Source organism: Leuresthes tenuis, unplaced genomic scaffold (assembly GCF_036924035.1).
Source record: "Leuresthes tenuis unplaced genomic scaffold, fLeuTen1.0.hap1 SCAF_23, whole genome shotgun sequence".
Classification (NCBI taxonomy): domain Eukaryota; kingdom Metazoa; phylum Chordata; class Actinopteri; order Atheriniformes; family Atherinopsidae; genus Leuresthes; species Leuresthes tenuis.
Window position 1 is genome coordinate 16,145,435 of NW_027325377.1, and position 17,700 is coordinate 16,163,134.

The 17,700-nt window shown below is 41.3% G+C and overlaps 1 protein-coding gene across 1 annotated transcript in view; it reads right to left on the bottom strand.

The window, feature by feature from the left end:
* Nucleotides 1-318: 318 nt before the first annotated feature.
* Nucleotides 319-17,700, bottom strand: part of pawr (PRKC, apoptosis, WT1, regulator) — a 55,692-nt gene continuing 38,310 nt past the window's right edge. Inside the window, exons 4-7 of the mRNA XM_072377073.1 lie at nucleotides 14,620-14,654; nucleotides 8,530-8,656; nucleotides 5,519-5,623; nucleotides 319-1,576 (exon numbers count right to left, since the gene is read on the bottom strand). Of these exons, the coding sequence (XP_072233174.1) occupies nucleotides 1,490-1,576; nucleotides 5,519-5,623; nucleotides 8,530-8,656; nucleotides 14,620-14,654 (354 nt within the window). The 3' untranslated portion in view covers nucleotides 319-1,489. The remainder of the gene's footprint in view (nucleotides 1,577-5,518; nucleotides 5,624-8,529; nucleotides 8,657-14,619; nucleotides 14,655-17,700) is intronic.

Sequence of the window (17,700 nt, forward strand, 5' to 3'; positions counted from 1 at the left end):
GCCATTATCAGTAAATTTAGCGAACATTAGTCCGATATAAATTCGTCCCTCCTCACTCTGTCACTGGGTGAGAATTACAGTCGGATGATAGGTTGCGTGGTGTAGATGGAGGTTTCACGTCCCAGCTGCAGTGCGGTTAGTGATTGACATGTTGAATTCTCATCAGCGGTGTGTGTGTGTGTGTGTGTGTGAGCTACGAGGAGAAACTGACCCCCCCCCACCCCTCCATGCCTCCACCACCATCACATTGCATTACCGACTCAATGGCATGGTATCATCACATCAGATTAGTCTTAATGAACACAAGCGAGTCGACTCAGGAGAGAGATAATCAAACTTTTATTAAATGACTTGATCTTCTGTACATGCATAATGTAATGGAAAGCGAGACAGGTCAGTGTCTGCAAGGGGCTGATCTTTTCCCCCCAAAATATGCGAACGCAAGACGGACCGACAAAAGATTATCTGCCACAGCGCAGGAGCTCACCGAGCAACTCCTCGCTGTGGTAAAACCATACGAACACAGACGGAGAAACGCCGCAACCACCCAAGCCTGTTCCCTTCAGTAAACAAGAAACGCATTTCAAATAGTGTATTCCTTCAGTTCATTTGGTTATTATACAAGAAAATGCAGTTCTGTAGCCATCCTCACGCATTTTAGTTGCTTTACAGAGATGAACATCTATCAGATAACTTGTAAACATCCCTAAGCATTTCATCAATGACAGGAACTCACGATGTTGCTCAAGAAATGCATAAAGCATGTAATTCATTTAAGCTTTCTTTTGTTCAAATTTGACATATTCAAAACTTGCTTTATTGCTTTAATGTAGTAGCTCACGCTGGATTGAAATGTACCAAGAAGTTATCAGAAGAAAGTGATCATTAATAAAGCACCAGGCTTTAACCATCGCAAAGAAAATATACAAAAAAAAAAGAGTCTCACGTGCATCGCAAGGCACTATCCCCACTTTGGCTGCTGATGCTGGAGCAGTAGTAGTGTTGAATTTGGTCCTAGATGGCAGAGACGATTCAGACATCGCAACGCTGGAGCTCTGTTAAAGTTTGTGTGACTAACTGTTTCGTGCAGAGTGGAAATGTCTACATTTGAGCCTTTAAACAAGTTTTCCTGTGCTCGGTTTTTGCAGCACATACATTCATTGTATTTTTCTTTTTTAAGACTGTATCAGAACTGGGGGGAAAAAAAAATTAACAATCTAATTGAGCTATATACAATACATTTACATTAAATATGTATAAGATGACAGGCAATCCCCACCACTAAGCTCCGCTCTCACAACAAATGGAATATACGTTTGCTTTTTTTCATTAAGGCTGTGGGCCTCTGAGGCTACAGTTTAGAGTCTCACCTCCAATAAAGACACAGAATCTAACAGATTAAAGGCCACGCTGCTGGACTTGACCCTGAGCGGGATGTCAGGGGGAGGCTGGTGCCGCCACGTTGCGTCTGGGCCCCCGCAGAGCAGTTCTACCTCGTCAGCTGGCCCACCACTTTCAGCAGAGTCTTGTTCTCCTGTTTGAGTTGCTCATTCTCGTCTTCAATGTCATCCAGGTCCTGTGAAGAGGGCACAGAGAGTTTGTACCTTCTGCCACACATGAATATTCAACACCCAGCCTTATACCTTCAGGGGGCCTGATCAGGTTTTACTGTGTTTGTCTGAGAGTTAAAACAAGCGTTACTTGCTGTCAGGTTTCCCCCTTTCAGTCAGTCGGCCTGGAGAGCAACAAATTAGACACCAACAGCATCAATTAGATGCAAATGAGAGTGGCTTCAAGTTGTCATAGTGCTGTCTCATCAAACTGACACTCCTCCACAGCATTTTCTGTGCCCTCCATCAGCTGCTATGGCTGTTGGGAAAGAGGTGGATGACTCTTGAAAAGTCACGCTAAAGAAGCCATACATTTAACATGCTGCATGTCGTCTTTACTTCAGACAACAGCAAAGAAACAAAGACAGATGCTCGACTTTCATGGATTAGTTTTAAAGTGTCTCCAGGTATAATTATGATCTCTGTAATGACAGTGTGAAGGGGCTGCTTGTAAAGAGGAGCTCCACCAGAATACGCGGTCCTTGGTCTTAAGGAGCTGATTGGAGTCACAGTGTCAATCCAAGAAGAGGTTTCCAACATACATGAATCTAAATGAGAGAGAAATCCCAAATATTAGAAGCAAATTTAGTGGTTCAAAAATACCCCAACCGTTAATAAACCTCTTCATCTGTGGGTTTGGTGTAACCGAACGGAAGAACTTTGATGAATAACTTTCACTGCAGTGTACTTCACTCTGTTTTACTTCATGCTTTTATGTTTTAGGATGGAAATCACTCTGAATCACCAAGTCGTTGAGTGAGATTTTAAGACGTTTCTGCTCGCCTTGCTTAGTATCTCCTTTAGTAAATGTTTTTTTTTCCCTAAAACATCTTTTATACATTTAATAAAAGGGTACATTTTTGTGGAATACAGCTTTTAATAATTTCCGTGGGCTTCATAATTGTGAGCTAAAAGAAGGAGAAGTTAGGAGTACTTTTTACGAATAAAATTGGAAAAATAGAATTTGAGGAGGACATTTTTTGTGACAGAAACTAGTCCAAGGGCAAGTTATTGTTGAGCTCCTCAAAACTTATAATTGTTTTGTTTTTCTGGACACACAGGTTGGACCCAACAACGATGGCAGGGGACTTTTTTTATCCTCTTTTGAAGACCCCAACATTTCTCTCAGGAATACAGAGCTAAAAGGAGTCTTGCTGGATGGAGACGTTGTATCTTCTGAACAGACAAACTGTTTGTCAAGAAGTTTTTCCTTTGACGTGTATCCCTATTTATCATTAGATAGATGATCTGATCTGCATTAATAACAAAGCTCTGCGAGATCAAAGTTCTTGCTTCAAAGCTTATCGAGAGAGAGAGAGAGAGAGAGAGAGATACACATCCACCAGCTGAGTTTTATCATTTCTTTCTCTTCCAAGTAAACTTCCACTGTGACTGAGGTTTCAATCTTCCTCTGCAGAGATACAGACTGGATCAGCTGTTATCTCCCGTTTGACCCTGCAGCAGAGACATTTCCGATGCCTCTCGCTGAGTCTTTACATGAAGCACTTTTGCTATGACCAGCCGCCAGTCCTCACGAGGCTATCAGAGCGACGCCCCCTACAATATTGCACCCTTTGTGTTTGCAGATGGGTTGTGTTGTGTCCATCATAACAACAAAGGCGTCCAGATAATTGCCAAGCAACATCCAGTCGACTTGTTTTCTAAAAATGTGCACATCACAAACCGCTGGATTTGTTGGATTTGATCCATTTAGCTTTGATTGGCTCCACAGGGGACAGTGAGGACCTATTCTCTCTGAATATTTCAACCATGCCAGTCTTTTTTTGGTCCCCCCCCCTACCGCCATATGTCCTACCGCCACCCCGCTGATCCAGGAAACTCAAAGGCTGAAAGTTGACAAGACATTGTTGACAGTCCGGGGTGAAAATGGTTTCAGAGGGTTCGGGGGAAGCTTCACTCAGTTTAGTGAACAAAAACACATGTCGGCCAACATGCGTGTGACTCTATCGCACCGTGAGGAGGAAACAGGACTCCCAACCATGAAGTCAAATGTAAAAACACACATGACCTCTGCCAGTGGGTTCATGACCGCATAGCTTAAGACAGGGTTACAAAACCTGTCAAAAGCTGATTATTGCAACACTTTCTGAAGTGGTTTGTATGATTTCTCAAAGGGGCACCATAGACTTCTTCAGCAACAAAGGAGATTTTTTTCTTTTCTTTTTTTTTTTTTATTACGCTCAATCATATCACTTCAGCTTCAGTATACCTCAGCTGAACCAATTCAGATGTGCTCAATTTTAGTTAAATCTGTCCAGCTTCTATAACAGCATGCAGGAAGTTGAAAGGTTCCTTCGCTGGGATTTTTTATTTCTTTTTTTCTTTCATTTAGCAGTAGCTAACGCTAACTGCTTGGCTAATGAAGACGACGCACACCAACGGAAGGATTAGCATTATTGTTACACCCTTACTTTGTTCACTGAAGCTTTCTAGTTGAACAGTTATGTTCTGTAATACAGACAACCCTCAGCTGTGAGGATAAGGTGCGTTTTTTGGCACAACACCTGTCCTCTCCTCACTCTTAGCTACATTGAACGCTGTGTTCCGCTCCCAGTGTATTAATGCCGCATTATTGGCATGTTTCTGAGTTGTAGGTCTCCAAGTAGAATTTTTTCATGACATCTCGGGCATGATCCATTACTGTTGATGAGACTGAGCAAACGCACACATATTCATACCATTTACACACTTGACAGGTTTAAAAAACAAGGATCAAAAATTTCCCTGAACCTGACCTGAAGTCACCAGTCAAGAGCTGGTCAAGCTGAAAATCAGTCGATTTTATCATTGATGATTAATCAAATGATTAATCCTAAATTTAAATGGAAAACTGGAAAACTAAAGTCACACAGATGAGTCACATTTTGGCCGAGTGTCTTGTCATGCATAGATATTTGTCCAGGTAATTTATTGTGACAAGCAAGAGGTCTTTATTACGAAGAAGGCAGCAAGAGATCAAGTCTGACCTTTAGCAGCAATACCAGGCTTGTAATCAACACGGCATCAACAGTTTACAGTGGAAAGAACCCCAACAATTGTGCAGATCTGGCTGAAGGCCTCAAAATGCAGTCATAATAACTCATTATTTAATACCGACATGTAAAAAGGTGGAAACACTGGAGGGTGACCTTTTGAGTATCGCGCTGAAACACATCTATCCGCTACAGACAAAAACATTTGCCTGATTGGAGATTAATTTAATAATAAAGATTCAAATGTCTCCTGCTGTGTACAGTGAACTTCAAAACCACTTTTTGCAGGGGAAGTCCAGCTGTGAAATGAAGTCTTTGTTCTAAATGATGGCTGATTGTAATCTCTGCCTTCCACCACATTTAGCCTAACAATACCACACTGATTGGGTGAATTGTATGCTTGAAATTTGGTGATCATTTAGTTTGGCCCCTGGCTGTACTTTAATGAATAGGAAATGACACAGTAAGGTTTGAAAGGTTGGATTTTTTTGGTCTGTGGCTTTTTAAAGGCCGGCTTCAGACTATTGCACTCAGTCTCCACACCGCCTTCATTCTCACAGGTCATTTTTCTAACCTTGTGAGCTGCTGCAGGACTGCAGATCTTGACAGTTTCCTGACAACAAGAAGCCCGAAATAGTTTGTTTTCTTGTGCATTCTATTATAAATGAATGAAACATAATTAGAATGACTTTTAAAATCCTAATGTCACAATTAATGTGACTGCAGTGTTTTAATCTCAAATTACAAAACAACAAATCCTCATGAACTGCAAGAAAACTTAAACCTATTATGAACAACTTCAGTAAAATGCCAGATGAGGATTTACAACCCCCACAAGCCGCCCACGCACGCAAACACAAAGGAACGCTCAAAATATCCGACGTCGGAGCAGAAAATAATGGAAGCTTCACTCACTCTGTTCAACAAGTCGATTTCCTCTTTCAGCCTCCCGATGAGATCGTCTTTGTCCTGGTGAGCCTTCAGCAACCGGCCGTTCTCCTGACGCTCCCTGGCCAGCTCCTAAACACGTGTAAGGAAAGCTCACGTCAGCAGGAAACAGAAGCAGCGCACGACTGCGTTTAGTTTTGCAAACATAAAGCACTAAAGAAGCCCTCTGTAATTAGCACAGTTATACACATGAGAAACTGGAGAACTTGCTGCCTGAAAGGTAAAACTCAGCCTTTATTCACATTAATAAATGAGCATTTGGGACTTGTTGGGTATTAGTTTAACCACCTGATTAAGATGCCTATTAAATGCCCAAACAACTCAAAACAGTCAATACAGTACAATAGAATTGAAGACCAACAGGCTTCTTATTTGCCCAGATGAGCTTTTGTGTGCCTGCTTTGTTATGAAATCATCTTTGGTTGACGTCAAGCTCTGTGCCGTGTCCAGCGGCGTGTCTGCTCAGATTCATCAGGATGGCCTTGGTGGGGATATTCAGGGATAAAGACTACAAAAAGATTCTGGGAGGGGTATTAGGCACTCAGCAGAAAAAGAACTGGCCTTTGATCATCAAACAAAAAAGATCCCAAAAGCAAATTGACAAAAAAAAAATTGAAAACGTGGCATATGTCTGAATAATTCTGGGTAGCTTGTTTCATATGACTTGTCACACCACCTCTGGGATTTAAAGTTTAAAGAGGAGCTACAGGAAAGAGCATCAGCCTGATGAAACCAGAACCCAGACCCAGATAAAATGGACGGTAGATGGAAGCAAGAAAAACGATTCCTCTGCCAGTAAACACATCACCTCTAAATGTAACCGGTCCATCAGCCACAGGGCACTTGCGGCTCTGCATTAGTTGGTCACAGAGGATCAGCTTTTTTAGAAAACGAGGCAGTTTAGATAAAGTTTGTGATTTCCGTTTTCAAATCCACAATATTAAATCTACCCAGAATGCTGGCAAACCAAAAGTTAATATTCCTTCCAGACTGTGCTTAAAAGCTAGTGTGTTCCTGTCCGTCTCCTCCCAAGGACTGAGGGAGATAAATGGATAATGTTCCTCACTGAGGGACCGAAGCACACCGTGCATGTTATACACACCTTAGATTAACATGCACACGTCTTCAAATTGCTGTTTTTATGATGGAAATGAAGATCAGACCCAGGATTATCATTTTCAAGCTCAATTTTCTTTCTGTTGCAGGTAAGCCTGAAATTGTTTCCATAGTAACCGATTGTGCTGGTACAAAGCAAGATATAATGATTTGGTATATAAATCTGCTTTCCAGAAAAACCATATAAACCCCAGCTTTTAATGGGAGATTACTGCAGCTTTGAATTCTTACTGAATCTGTCTCTGGAGGACACCTGAACAGACATCATGCTCCTCTTAAACCAACACAGAAATGACAGCAAAGCCTCCATTCTAAATGGACAAACATGTTTCTTCTGACCTGGCTCCAATTTAAGATTACTTGACTTTTGAAAGCAGGTGTCTCTGTGAGAGGGGTGCAACTAAAAAACAACAACATGCACTATAAAAAAAACTATAAAAAGGGCTTTCAGTAATATCTGAGGATTTAAAAGTACATGTCTGACTGTGAGAGAAACAGCCTGCACGGAAGTAAGAGGGTGAAATATCGTTTCAAAAGCATTTCTGGTCATTTGACCTGGAGAAACAGCTCACACTGAAGACAGGGAGGTCATAGAAATACTTTTTTTTTTAAAAAGCTTTTCACGAAAGCCACCCCAAGTGACATTTGATTCTGAGCCGAGCTTCTGCAGTGGGAGCAGAGAGGAGCTGAGTGTCTGATAGGGGCGGTGTTGAAGGAAAAGACATATCTGCACTGTTAAAGGTCATCTCTTCAACATCACAGAGGAGAATTTCTGTCAGGGCAAAGCTCCAGTTTCCAGACGGAAAATCCGAACTTTGGCAGCTGCACAAAGGACTCAAATTGGAAATTCATCTGAACAAAGCCCTTTTTATTGTGGCTCTAAGTTGACAATCGAGTGCGAGTCACAGTGCACTGAAACATTGATAGGATTTGATTGTTATAGGTGATGTCAACCGAACAGCTCTGCAATTTCAGATTTCCAAAGATCTGTGGGAGAGATACAGGGAGGAAAACTTACTAAAGCCATGCTTAGGATTTGCTCTCACATGCTGGTTTTCCCTGTCCAGTCTTCAAGATGTAAATGACGCCCTGGTGATGAGTTACGGGCTCATTAGAAGAAGAAATCATGCTCGTTTATAGTCCTGAAGGCACTGAGGCAAGATCCTAAATATTGTTACTGAATATCTTTATTTAGGATTTTGCATTGTTACACTAAGAATAAAATTATGTTTTTTTTAAATATCCAGTTGCAAAAACTAAGCAGTTTGAGGTAAAGTTAAAACTCAGAGAAAAGTTTTGTCTTTTTATGAATGTGTTTATGCACATGAGATGGAAATCTAACAGATTTTTTTAGATCAGAAGCACTGGGGGCATCTGGACTCAACCTTTACTGTATACCTTCAAAGTCCTTGCTATGGGCTTGATTCAGGGAGTCTCAGATATGTCTGTCATACAGCTTTTCCGTACCTGTCCAAGAAATATGTCCAGGATTCCTATTAAGGTCTGACGCCTACTTAAAAAATAAAGAAGCGGTAGTTAAAAGTCACAAACTCCAAGGACCACAGTGATACAGTCACCAGATGTTCAGTAAATATCACGTCTGTTTGACAGGGAAAGATCGGAGATCTCTAAAGAACAACAGGCGCTGACCTTCTCACAGCAGGAAGGAAATTAACCTTCCAACATGTGTGTGTTCATGTGCGGCTCATCTGTAGCATGAAATGCGCCCAGTCTCAGAGCAGATGCCTACGTTTACTCACCCTTCTGTCGAAAAACTAAACAGAAATCTGTTCGTGGGTACCCGTGTTTTAAGGTGGACTTTTTCCTCGATGAGGCGGTTGACAACTGCTCAGTCTACCTACCCTCTCCAGCTCATCCAGCCTCTTCTCAAGACTTCCAGGCCCTGCAGCTCCTCCATCTCTGCCCTGACGGTTGTGTCGCTGTCTGTTGTTCCCACCGACCTCCTCCTCAGGCCCCTGTCCTGCAGAGCTGAAACAACAACAAAAAAAACACACTTTAAGTTTTAAACTTTGTTAAGATGCCAGTAACTTGCTTTTTATGTGAACACAATCAGGCAATGATGCTATTGCTGAAGATTTCTGCTTTGAACCTATAGAGCTCGGCCTGCAGTCTCAGAAACTTACAAAGCTGGTATGTTCTACGTAGAACGTTGGGAGGAACAAACGTGATGAACAAATTAAATGAGGCGCTAGCAAGCTACGGGAGAAATGAGCGCAATCTTGGAGAAGCTATTTGGTGTACTTTGGTCTTGCAGCAAAGATGGCGGACCTGAAATATTCCGGTTATGGCTGCGATAACAAGAAATCAGATTCTGTAAGGCTGCATGTCTACCCTCAAGATGTTAAAATACAACAGACATGGAATGTGGAGACATTGTGTCCCATCAAAAGTACCACACTTGGTTTGCAAATGAGAGCTGAAAACAGCTCAGGTAAGCCACTAAACTAATTCTGAAGCTGAGAGTACCAGCAGGCATGTTGCTTTAATTCTTCTCTTTTATGTGTTTTTTCTCTCTGTTCTGCTCTCAAGCAGCGAGTCTCTCAGCACACTTGGCTGTGTGTATGTACTGCTGACCTCCAGGACAGCGGTCACTAATAAAGAGACCAGAGAGAGACCGTATCATGTATCGTCTTTCGCTAAAAATTTAGTGAGTACAGAGCTGGAGGAGTCTTCGGAGAACTGCTGGAGAGTTTAGATGTGGGTTGGACCAGATTCCCATTCCACTAAATGAAGAAAAACATCACACCCAAAAGGCAACTTCAATGTCATTTTGCAAAAACTTCCAAATAAACGGTGTTTAGGAGCATGAGATGACTTTTTAGGAGATTAATCCAGCTTCAAGGGACTATAGAACTCTTTTAATTACAAATTATTTCCAAATTTGTATAAAGAGTGACATTTGGTCTCCTCAAAATTGTCCAGCAGTGTATTCACGCCGAGGCTGTTTGAAGGTATGAATCACGGACACATTATTAAACTTCAATAGGATGACACATCCATCATGAAAAGAACAGGTGGGAATATCTTCTGCGCATTTGCCCTTTCAATTAGGCATGCATTATTAACACTCCTCTGCCTTTTCTTCCTCTAATGGAGAAGAGGCCGACAAGGATTTGCAACTTTGGTGCAAAAAGGATTCTGATTAAGAAACAATTTACATATTACAACTTCAAATGGGCCCCGGAATGGCAGTGGCAAGCGTGTGTCAGTGAGAGAAGAAAATGGATTTTAAGGTATTTGAGTTCTGCTCGAGCAGAACATTACCTTATCTTCTTTTCACTTTTCACTCACTGCGTATAAGACTGCGGTGGATGGAAAAGAATATTCATGCAATTTATTGTCTTGCTGACCTTATTCTAACAATTATTGACGCTGAAACAGGGACAAATTGCTATGGCTGCACCCCACGACTGCAACAACTCCCCCCTCTTTGATAGGAGCAGACTGTGACAGGTTTATAAAATCTCCCCGCATGAGAATCAAATTACTGGGGAGTCTGCGGGCTTCACTGGGCTGTCTGAAGGGGGCTGTTGGCATATTTCTTCAGCTGAAACAGACAGGAAAGCTGCTGGCAAGACAAAGAACAAATATAGCTCTTTATACCATCTGCACTCTCCTCAAAAAATCTGCCAGATATGATGTCCCCATTATCAGAAGACTTTAGAGAGAACTTTTAACTCGGATTGTGGGGGCAGCGGCGGGAGAGCTGTGGATGTAAACTGTCACAACAGAGAAAACTGGTTCTTTTTCCTTTATTTTTCCAATTTTGCCAATTAAACATACGAAAAATAACAACTCTAAAACTCACTGTCTGACTTAAGGCGTCAGCATATAATGCCACAAACTACTGATGTGTTATTCCTTGAAGAATATGGAAACTTAATTAAAAATGCAATAATACACCAGCAGATTTAGGAAATAAGAAGAAGTCATTTTCTTTATTTCTTTTCCTGTGACCTTTTTGTCAGAGGTTTGAAGTGGACTGTGCCCAATGGGAAAAGCTACACAGAGCAGTGTGTGAAACGAGTGTCAGCCATGGTAAGAGCCCTCCAAACACAAGCAAACATTGCTTAAATGCTTCCTTTCTTATCTCCTTTAGCACAGGATACACTGAATACACTGTTGCCAATACTAGAGGGAAAAAACACTACTGTCATTACAAATAAAGTTATAAAAAAAAATCTGTAGCTGATAAAGTGTACTAGCAAGAAATTGGACTAAAATAAACACAAGATTGAAGTTTACTGGGAAAGGAAACCCAGAATGTTAGACAGCTACAGAGTTAGCTTCATTGCTACTATCAATAAGCAATAACTGATTAAGTCTTAAGTGTTTGCTCATCACATTAATCATAGTCTATAAAAAAAAAAATATGCAGTCTTGTTTTTGTTGGGCCCTGTAACATTACTCAGTTTTGATATAATTGGTGGCATCTGGAGGTGTTTTTGACAACATTCACAAGTACAGCTGTGCATGTGCGGGGCTCAGGCAGTGGCGTTATAATTCACAACTGTAGAGGGAGCCAAAGAGCCAAGAAATTGCCAATTTCTCCAGTGATGCTATCAATTAATTTGCAGTGTTTTTATCATTAATGTCCAGTAATTCCCATCCAGTAATCCAGTAATAGCCAAAGAGTTAGCATACAGTTTAAAGATTCATCTAATGTCACTGTGCACTTACGATGTAAGTTGCTCAAATCCAGCTCAAATCTAGGGGAAATATTTATAACAGCTAAACACATTAGCAGATTGTTAAATATGTCTGTCTGTCCATTTTCATATCACCCAACTCAAAGCAGCATGGTTTTGTTTCTGTAAAAACTAACTAAAGCGACAAGTTTGCAGTAAATCTAAATCTTTTTCTCAAATCAGCCATTCTTCTTTTTCCCAGTAAGGCAACTGTGCTTTGTCACACACAAATAGAGGTTGCATTTTTCTGTACAATGACATTTACAGCGCCAACAGCTTATTTTGCTTTGTTCTTTTTAGCCAGACATATATAAAAAAAGGGAGTCCTTGGAATGCTCTCCTTGGTGCCCACCTAGACCAAGATAAAGTGCATTTAATCTTCTCTCTTTAGTCACCTTTCAAGGCAGAGTTTCTTTTATCAGCATGAGCACAAAGTGCACTCGTTGTGCACACACAAACGTGTATATATTACAGTGTAAAGGAAATGCATTATATGGAAATCAAAACACAAAAGCTTGCCTACATCCGTGCATCTTTCCAAGACGTCCCGATCGCACCCAGAGACACACAACCAACACACACAAGAGTACTCCAGGATGCACAGCGGGTGCTGAAGCCAAGCCCAAACATCCATGGCCTTGAGACTAAATATCACACTGTGGCCCATTAGCATCCCGCAGAGTGAGGTCTGGGGGAAGAGACAGGCTGAGCCAATCACACACTCTCAGGAGCCTCTGCAGGAGGCAGGGGAAAGCACAAATAGGAGAGCCAGTAACAGCAGCAGCCATAGGTACCAACAGCATCCCTCTGCAAACTCAAGCGCTGATGCAGAACTTAACTCTAAGCCAAACCACAAAATACTAAACTGTCTGATTTACAGCCTTTCTGGCCTTGGTACATAATATTACTCAAAACAAACATCTTTCCACTCAGATTGAAGACGTAGTTGCTTCTCTGCCATCTCAAATGCTGCTGTGCTTTAAAGCCTTCTCAACAGGCAGGGGTGTGCTTTGGTTGTCAACACTACAATCTCTCCGGCCCCCTGAGCTGGCAAAGATGAGCTGCTTCTCGAAATGCAGAAGGAACTTTCAAAATAGAACATCCAGAATGAACAGCAGATGTGCGTCCGTTTATGAATAATGCTGACACTTTTTTTAAAAGTCCTCACAAGCTGAGACGCACGTCTCTTTTTTGCAGTCTGTGAAGGTGTTGATAAGTTCCACATAAAAATACTTGTTAGTGGTAGATCAAGCATTTGTATGACCTGCAGCTGCAGGTGTTGTCACTTAACGATACGCGTGCTAAAAAACAAGTAATAAATCTACTGCTATATAAGAAAGCTGGGATCTGATTCAAAGAATTAAAGAAATGCCAGTGGAGCTACTTTTGTGTCATAATTGCAATTTATTCTGTTTTTTTCCTTCAGACAAAATAAACAGCTGAATAAAAACCCTCCAAGAGTGGTGAGTCTATGTACTTTTTCGCCAGAGCTTGTATCACGGTAGAGGGTAAGGTGGTATTACCTTGCACGGCAGGTGGCTTTAGGAGAGATTCATGAGATCACAATCAGGAGAAAGTCCATTTTCCCAGGCTCAAAGCTATAGGTGTGTGGTCCAAGAACAAACATTTGGTTGAACTGCCATCCTATACTGGCAGTTGTGGGTGGATTTTAGGTGTGAAGACGTCCAGATTAAAGACGTCCAATCGGACATCTTTAATCTGGACGGAGTTTAGACAGATGATGGTAGATTGTAGATGATGGTAGATTCATCTAATTAACTGCTACTGTAAATATTGCCTGTATTACTGTATATGAACCTCCCAATTTCTCTATATAACATTAATGTCAGGATGAGGGCAGCAGTGAGCAGAGAGAATTCAGTTGTTCATAAGGCAGGCAGGGATGGAAGAAATAAATTACATTTACTTGTGAGTTTTTGTTGAAGTATAAAGGTTATTGTTTTATTCTTAATTCACTCTTTACGCGGCTGAAGCTGCCAGACAATAATAAATCATGCTAAGTGCTTAGTATTTGCTAAAATGTTAAATATTCAAGAGGAATTGGCTGAGATATTAATTCATAAATTGGAATATAAGAGTTGCAGAATATAACGAGTTTAACTCATTATGAGACCTGAGTCCCTTTTAGACCTGGTTCAATGTTTGTGTGCTTGTACCATTTTCAGGAGACATGAATATTTATTTAATTTGTTTTTACATACTGATTAACATAAAAAGGTCAGTAATCCATAATAAAAAATAAAAAAATTTCATTTCTTTTCATTGTTTCTTCACAGGTGGAGAAACAAAAGTTTCTCCAACATCTTTAGAAAATCCTCAGGTTTTCAGGAGGACGCATTCCAACACTTTTTGCAACAATGCAAAAGCTTGGGCTCGGATCTGAAAAGCTCGTCAACCAGGCTGCGACGTGTACTGTTGCTCTTTCGGCCATCTTGTGCTGCTCAGCCCACCTGGCAGGTTATCTGCTGCAGAACTGCAGAGTGTCCAAGTGTAGCAAGGTCAGCTGATGAGGGCAGCAGCCATAATTAGATGGACAGATTGAGTGTCAGCTGGTCAACCACGCTTGAGGTGGACCACAACTGCTCACTTTGGACGCAAAGTAAGTTAAACAAATACATGCTATACGTATATCAGGGTAAAAGCAATTCATTCATATAAAGTGTAAATGTTTCTTTGTTGTGTTTTAACCACAATGTTGTCTTTAATAAAGCTACCTCAGTCTGCTGAAAGACTAGATAAGCATCAGCCCAGCAAGAGGTGGCAGTGCAATGAAAAATATTGTGTGGGTTGTTTGGACAAAAATGTTTGAAAGCCCTTTATCAAATGCCAGAGCAAACCTGACCGTGCTGACCCACTCATTTTCGACTCAAAATCTTTCAAAGCAAGTCGTTCATTTTCAACACTCCCTGCCAGCCGCAGCAGGGAAGAGATGACTTGAACAAAGTGTCAAAGGTCCAGATGGTGTTCTGTCAACTACTGTTGAAAACACCCATCATCCTCCTTGAACCATAACAGCCAAAAAACAGCTATACAGAGGGGAAAAAAAGAAGAAGAAGAAAAAAAAAAAAAAAGGGCTCTCAGATAATTTCAGAGGAAATCTGCTTTTGTATAAAATAACTCCAAGTGCTGCTTCTATTCATTTCCCTGAGACATTACTGGTGATGCAGAGGCAGACAAATGATGTCCACACAGCCTTAAAAAAAACAGAAAACGCAGTCTCACCTTCTGTGGCGGCCACTTTCAGCTCTTGGGGTCTCCTAGAATGAAAGGAAAGGAAAAAGTTAAGGCTAAATTGCATCGACAATGCTTTACGATAATGCTGTGATTTCATAAAAACAGTAGACGTGTTGTGTTCATCTCCCTTAGGTTATGCCGGTTCACTATAAGGGGAAAGAAATCCATGTATGGCATATGAGAAATGTATCAGGAGCAGCATTCATAGAAAGCCTCTGGGTTGTGTATGAAAGTTCAGGAATCACAGCTGCTGAGCTGATACAGATGGGTTTTGTTGCCTTTAATAGTCCACCAGGAGCTCTGTAGCCCCAAGTTGGAAAAGGCAATCTTGTTTTGCAACATGGTGGTTGATGTTTTTCTTACTATTTTCATTACTAATCTAAAAGTTGTTTAGATCTATACAGCGGTTGATGCTCCAGTATAAATCGCTGTTGGTAAAAAAAAAAAACTGTCACAGGCTCTGTGAGACGAATACGTGTCTCTTCTTCCCTTAGGTCTTGTGCAGGGAGGGGTCTCGGCTTTGATTGAGGAGCCATGACACTGCTTCAGTCTATCGGTTCGCAGCCTCTCCGTCTCATTGACATGCCATCCGTTACCTGCAGGTGAAATCCTGACTTTCATATCTCTTAGATTTACAAGAATGAAGGACGGTTGGAGGGCGCTCTGGAGGAAAAGAAGGCCTTAAAGTAAATAATGCCACCTCAAAGGAACGGGCCTCATTCATGTGACACCTGGAATTAAGAGCGATCTGATCATTTTCTGTGGCAGAAGTAGCTGTTGATCTTCCCTGACAAACAGGAATCTGAGCTCAGGCAGGCAGATGGTGCTACTCTACGGGGGTACTGCACTCCAAGTGCAACCTGTGAAGTGTTATGCACATTAAAAATCTAACTGTGGAGCTGCTTTAGAGGCATTTTTAACAAACTCACAACAAGACTGCGGAATTCAAAAGATCAGTTCCTTATATCCCTGCTGCAGCTAGAAATGACCTTTGTTTATAAGTACTCTCACAATGGTTTGGTTGACCATAGTATTGCTTTTTTTTTTTGTTCAAAACTGAGAACTTGATACCAGAATAACTCATTTCACAAATCTACAAAAACATCTAGTAGACTAACAGAAAAACATTTACTCAATCAAAAAAAAAATGCTGTCTAAATGTAAATGTGTGTTGACTCCATCCCAGCCACATAGTGGTACATCTTAAATAAACCAACAGGATTCTTTGAACATACAACTGACTTAGAAACCTACTCTGCTAGAGTGAGCCTGAGTATGTCAATAGGCAGCAGCCAGAATTCCGGTACTGCTTGTATATTCATTCAAAACCTACCTGAGAGGCAATGACATTATAGTTTATCCCATGAAAATACATGCTAGTCTTTAAAATTACAGACTACGGTTGCACAAAGAAGGTTATTTTTCCAAAGATTTCTATGTTGTTTGCTCATGAATTGTAGCCTGATAAGCATCTAAGTCAGAGTTAGCTAAAATCACATTGACTAAACTAAACAGCTATTCCTTTCAGGTCTTTACTGAACTTACCCAGTGGAGGAGGGCTTTTAACAGGCTGGAGAAGGTGAATTTCAGTTTTTATGTCTTCACAAAAAACTACCAGAATCATGTTTCTCTCTATGAATACAGACATACAAATCTTACCAACTGAGCCTATTTCTATAAAAAAAACCTGTTTGGTGTGAACCATGCTGATAAGAACTTTGACAGGATCTTGGAAGAAGCTCTGTGGAGCTGCACAGAGCTGAATAAGGATCATGGGGCATTTGAAAAATTGCTTGACTGTTGCAGCTTCCCTGGATTTGTGTGTAAAGCAAAGATCAAGATCAAAAGCACAACATGCAGTCCTGAGAGAGGTAAAAAAAAATCCAAGGCTAACAGCAAAACACCCGCGGGGACATCTACGCTTAGAAGACACTGGTGCATGTCTCAAGTTTGTAAAAGCAAACTGGATGTTCCAAAATAATGCCGGGACAATATTCTGCCGACAGCTAGAATAGATAAGAGCTGAACATTTTAGCAAAAACACAAACGCTATACTTGGAGGAAGACAAGCAATGCACAGCAACAGTAAATCCTCATCCTAGCTCTGTGGCATGGTGGAGGGAGCCTCATGGTTTGAGACTGCTTTGCTATCTCAGGGCTTGCACAAAAGGAGTACCGGATGGATCACACTCCTGAGCCTGCCTGTGACAGTTTATTCCAGGGTGTTGGAAAATATGCTTCGATTAATTGTCAAACCTCGGATCCAGAAGGAATCTGGTCTTCGCCCGACTCGGGATCTTGTTCACAAGGGACTGCAAGCTGGAGCAAGAGATGGACAGATGGATTGAGGTTTGGCCAGCATTAATGAGGGTGCTGTGCTAATTAGTTTTTGTGATGAGGAAGCTGGTCCATCTTCATTCAAACCCTCACCTATGATCGAGAGATTTGGGTAGTGACTGAAATGAGTTTTCTTGAGAGCTGGGCTTAGAGACAGGGTGAGGAGCTGAAGCAGCCGTTACTACTCTGCACTGAAAGGAGTCAGCTGAGGTGGTTTGGGCATATGATTAGGATGCCTCCTGGTCGCCTCCCTTTGTAGGTTTTTCAGGCATGTCTAACTGATAAGAGGGCCTGGAGCAGACCCAGAACACACTGAAGAATGCCAAGGGATTCTCCAAGAGGAGCTGGAGAGTGTTGATGTGGAGAGGGATGTGTCGGTTTTCCCTCCAGGAACTGTTGCTTCCATGACCCGAAGAAAATGGACAGATGGACATGGTGTTTTACTTTGAAAAAATATTAATCAAGTGAAATATTTTGAAAGGAGGAATGGTCCATTTCTCCTCCTCCTCCCCATGGGAGTCTCATAAGGAGCTACAACAAATGGCCGACTGGCTGTTGTTTCTGCTCGAGAGGCTTTCTCATAGCTACTTAATAAATGATTTTACTCACTTTTCCAGTTTGGATTGCGAATAATCACTTATTGTGTTCAGTAAAGTAATGGAAAAATCAAGGTTTTGGTCTGTTACTTTAGTCGCACTGTGGTGAGAAAGATCAGACACATTTTACGACTCC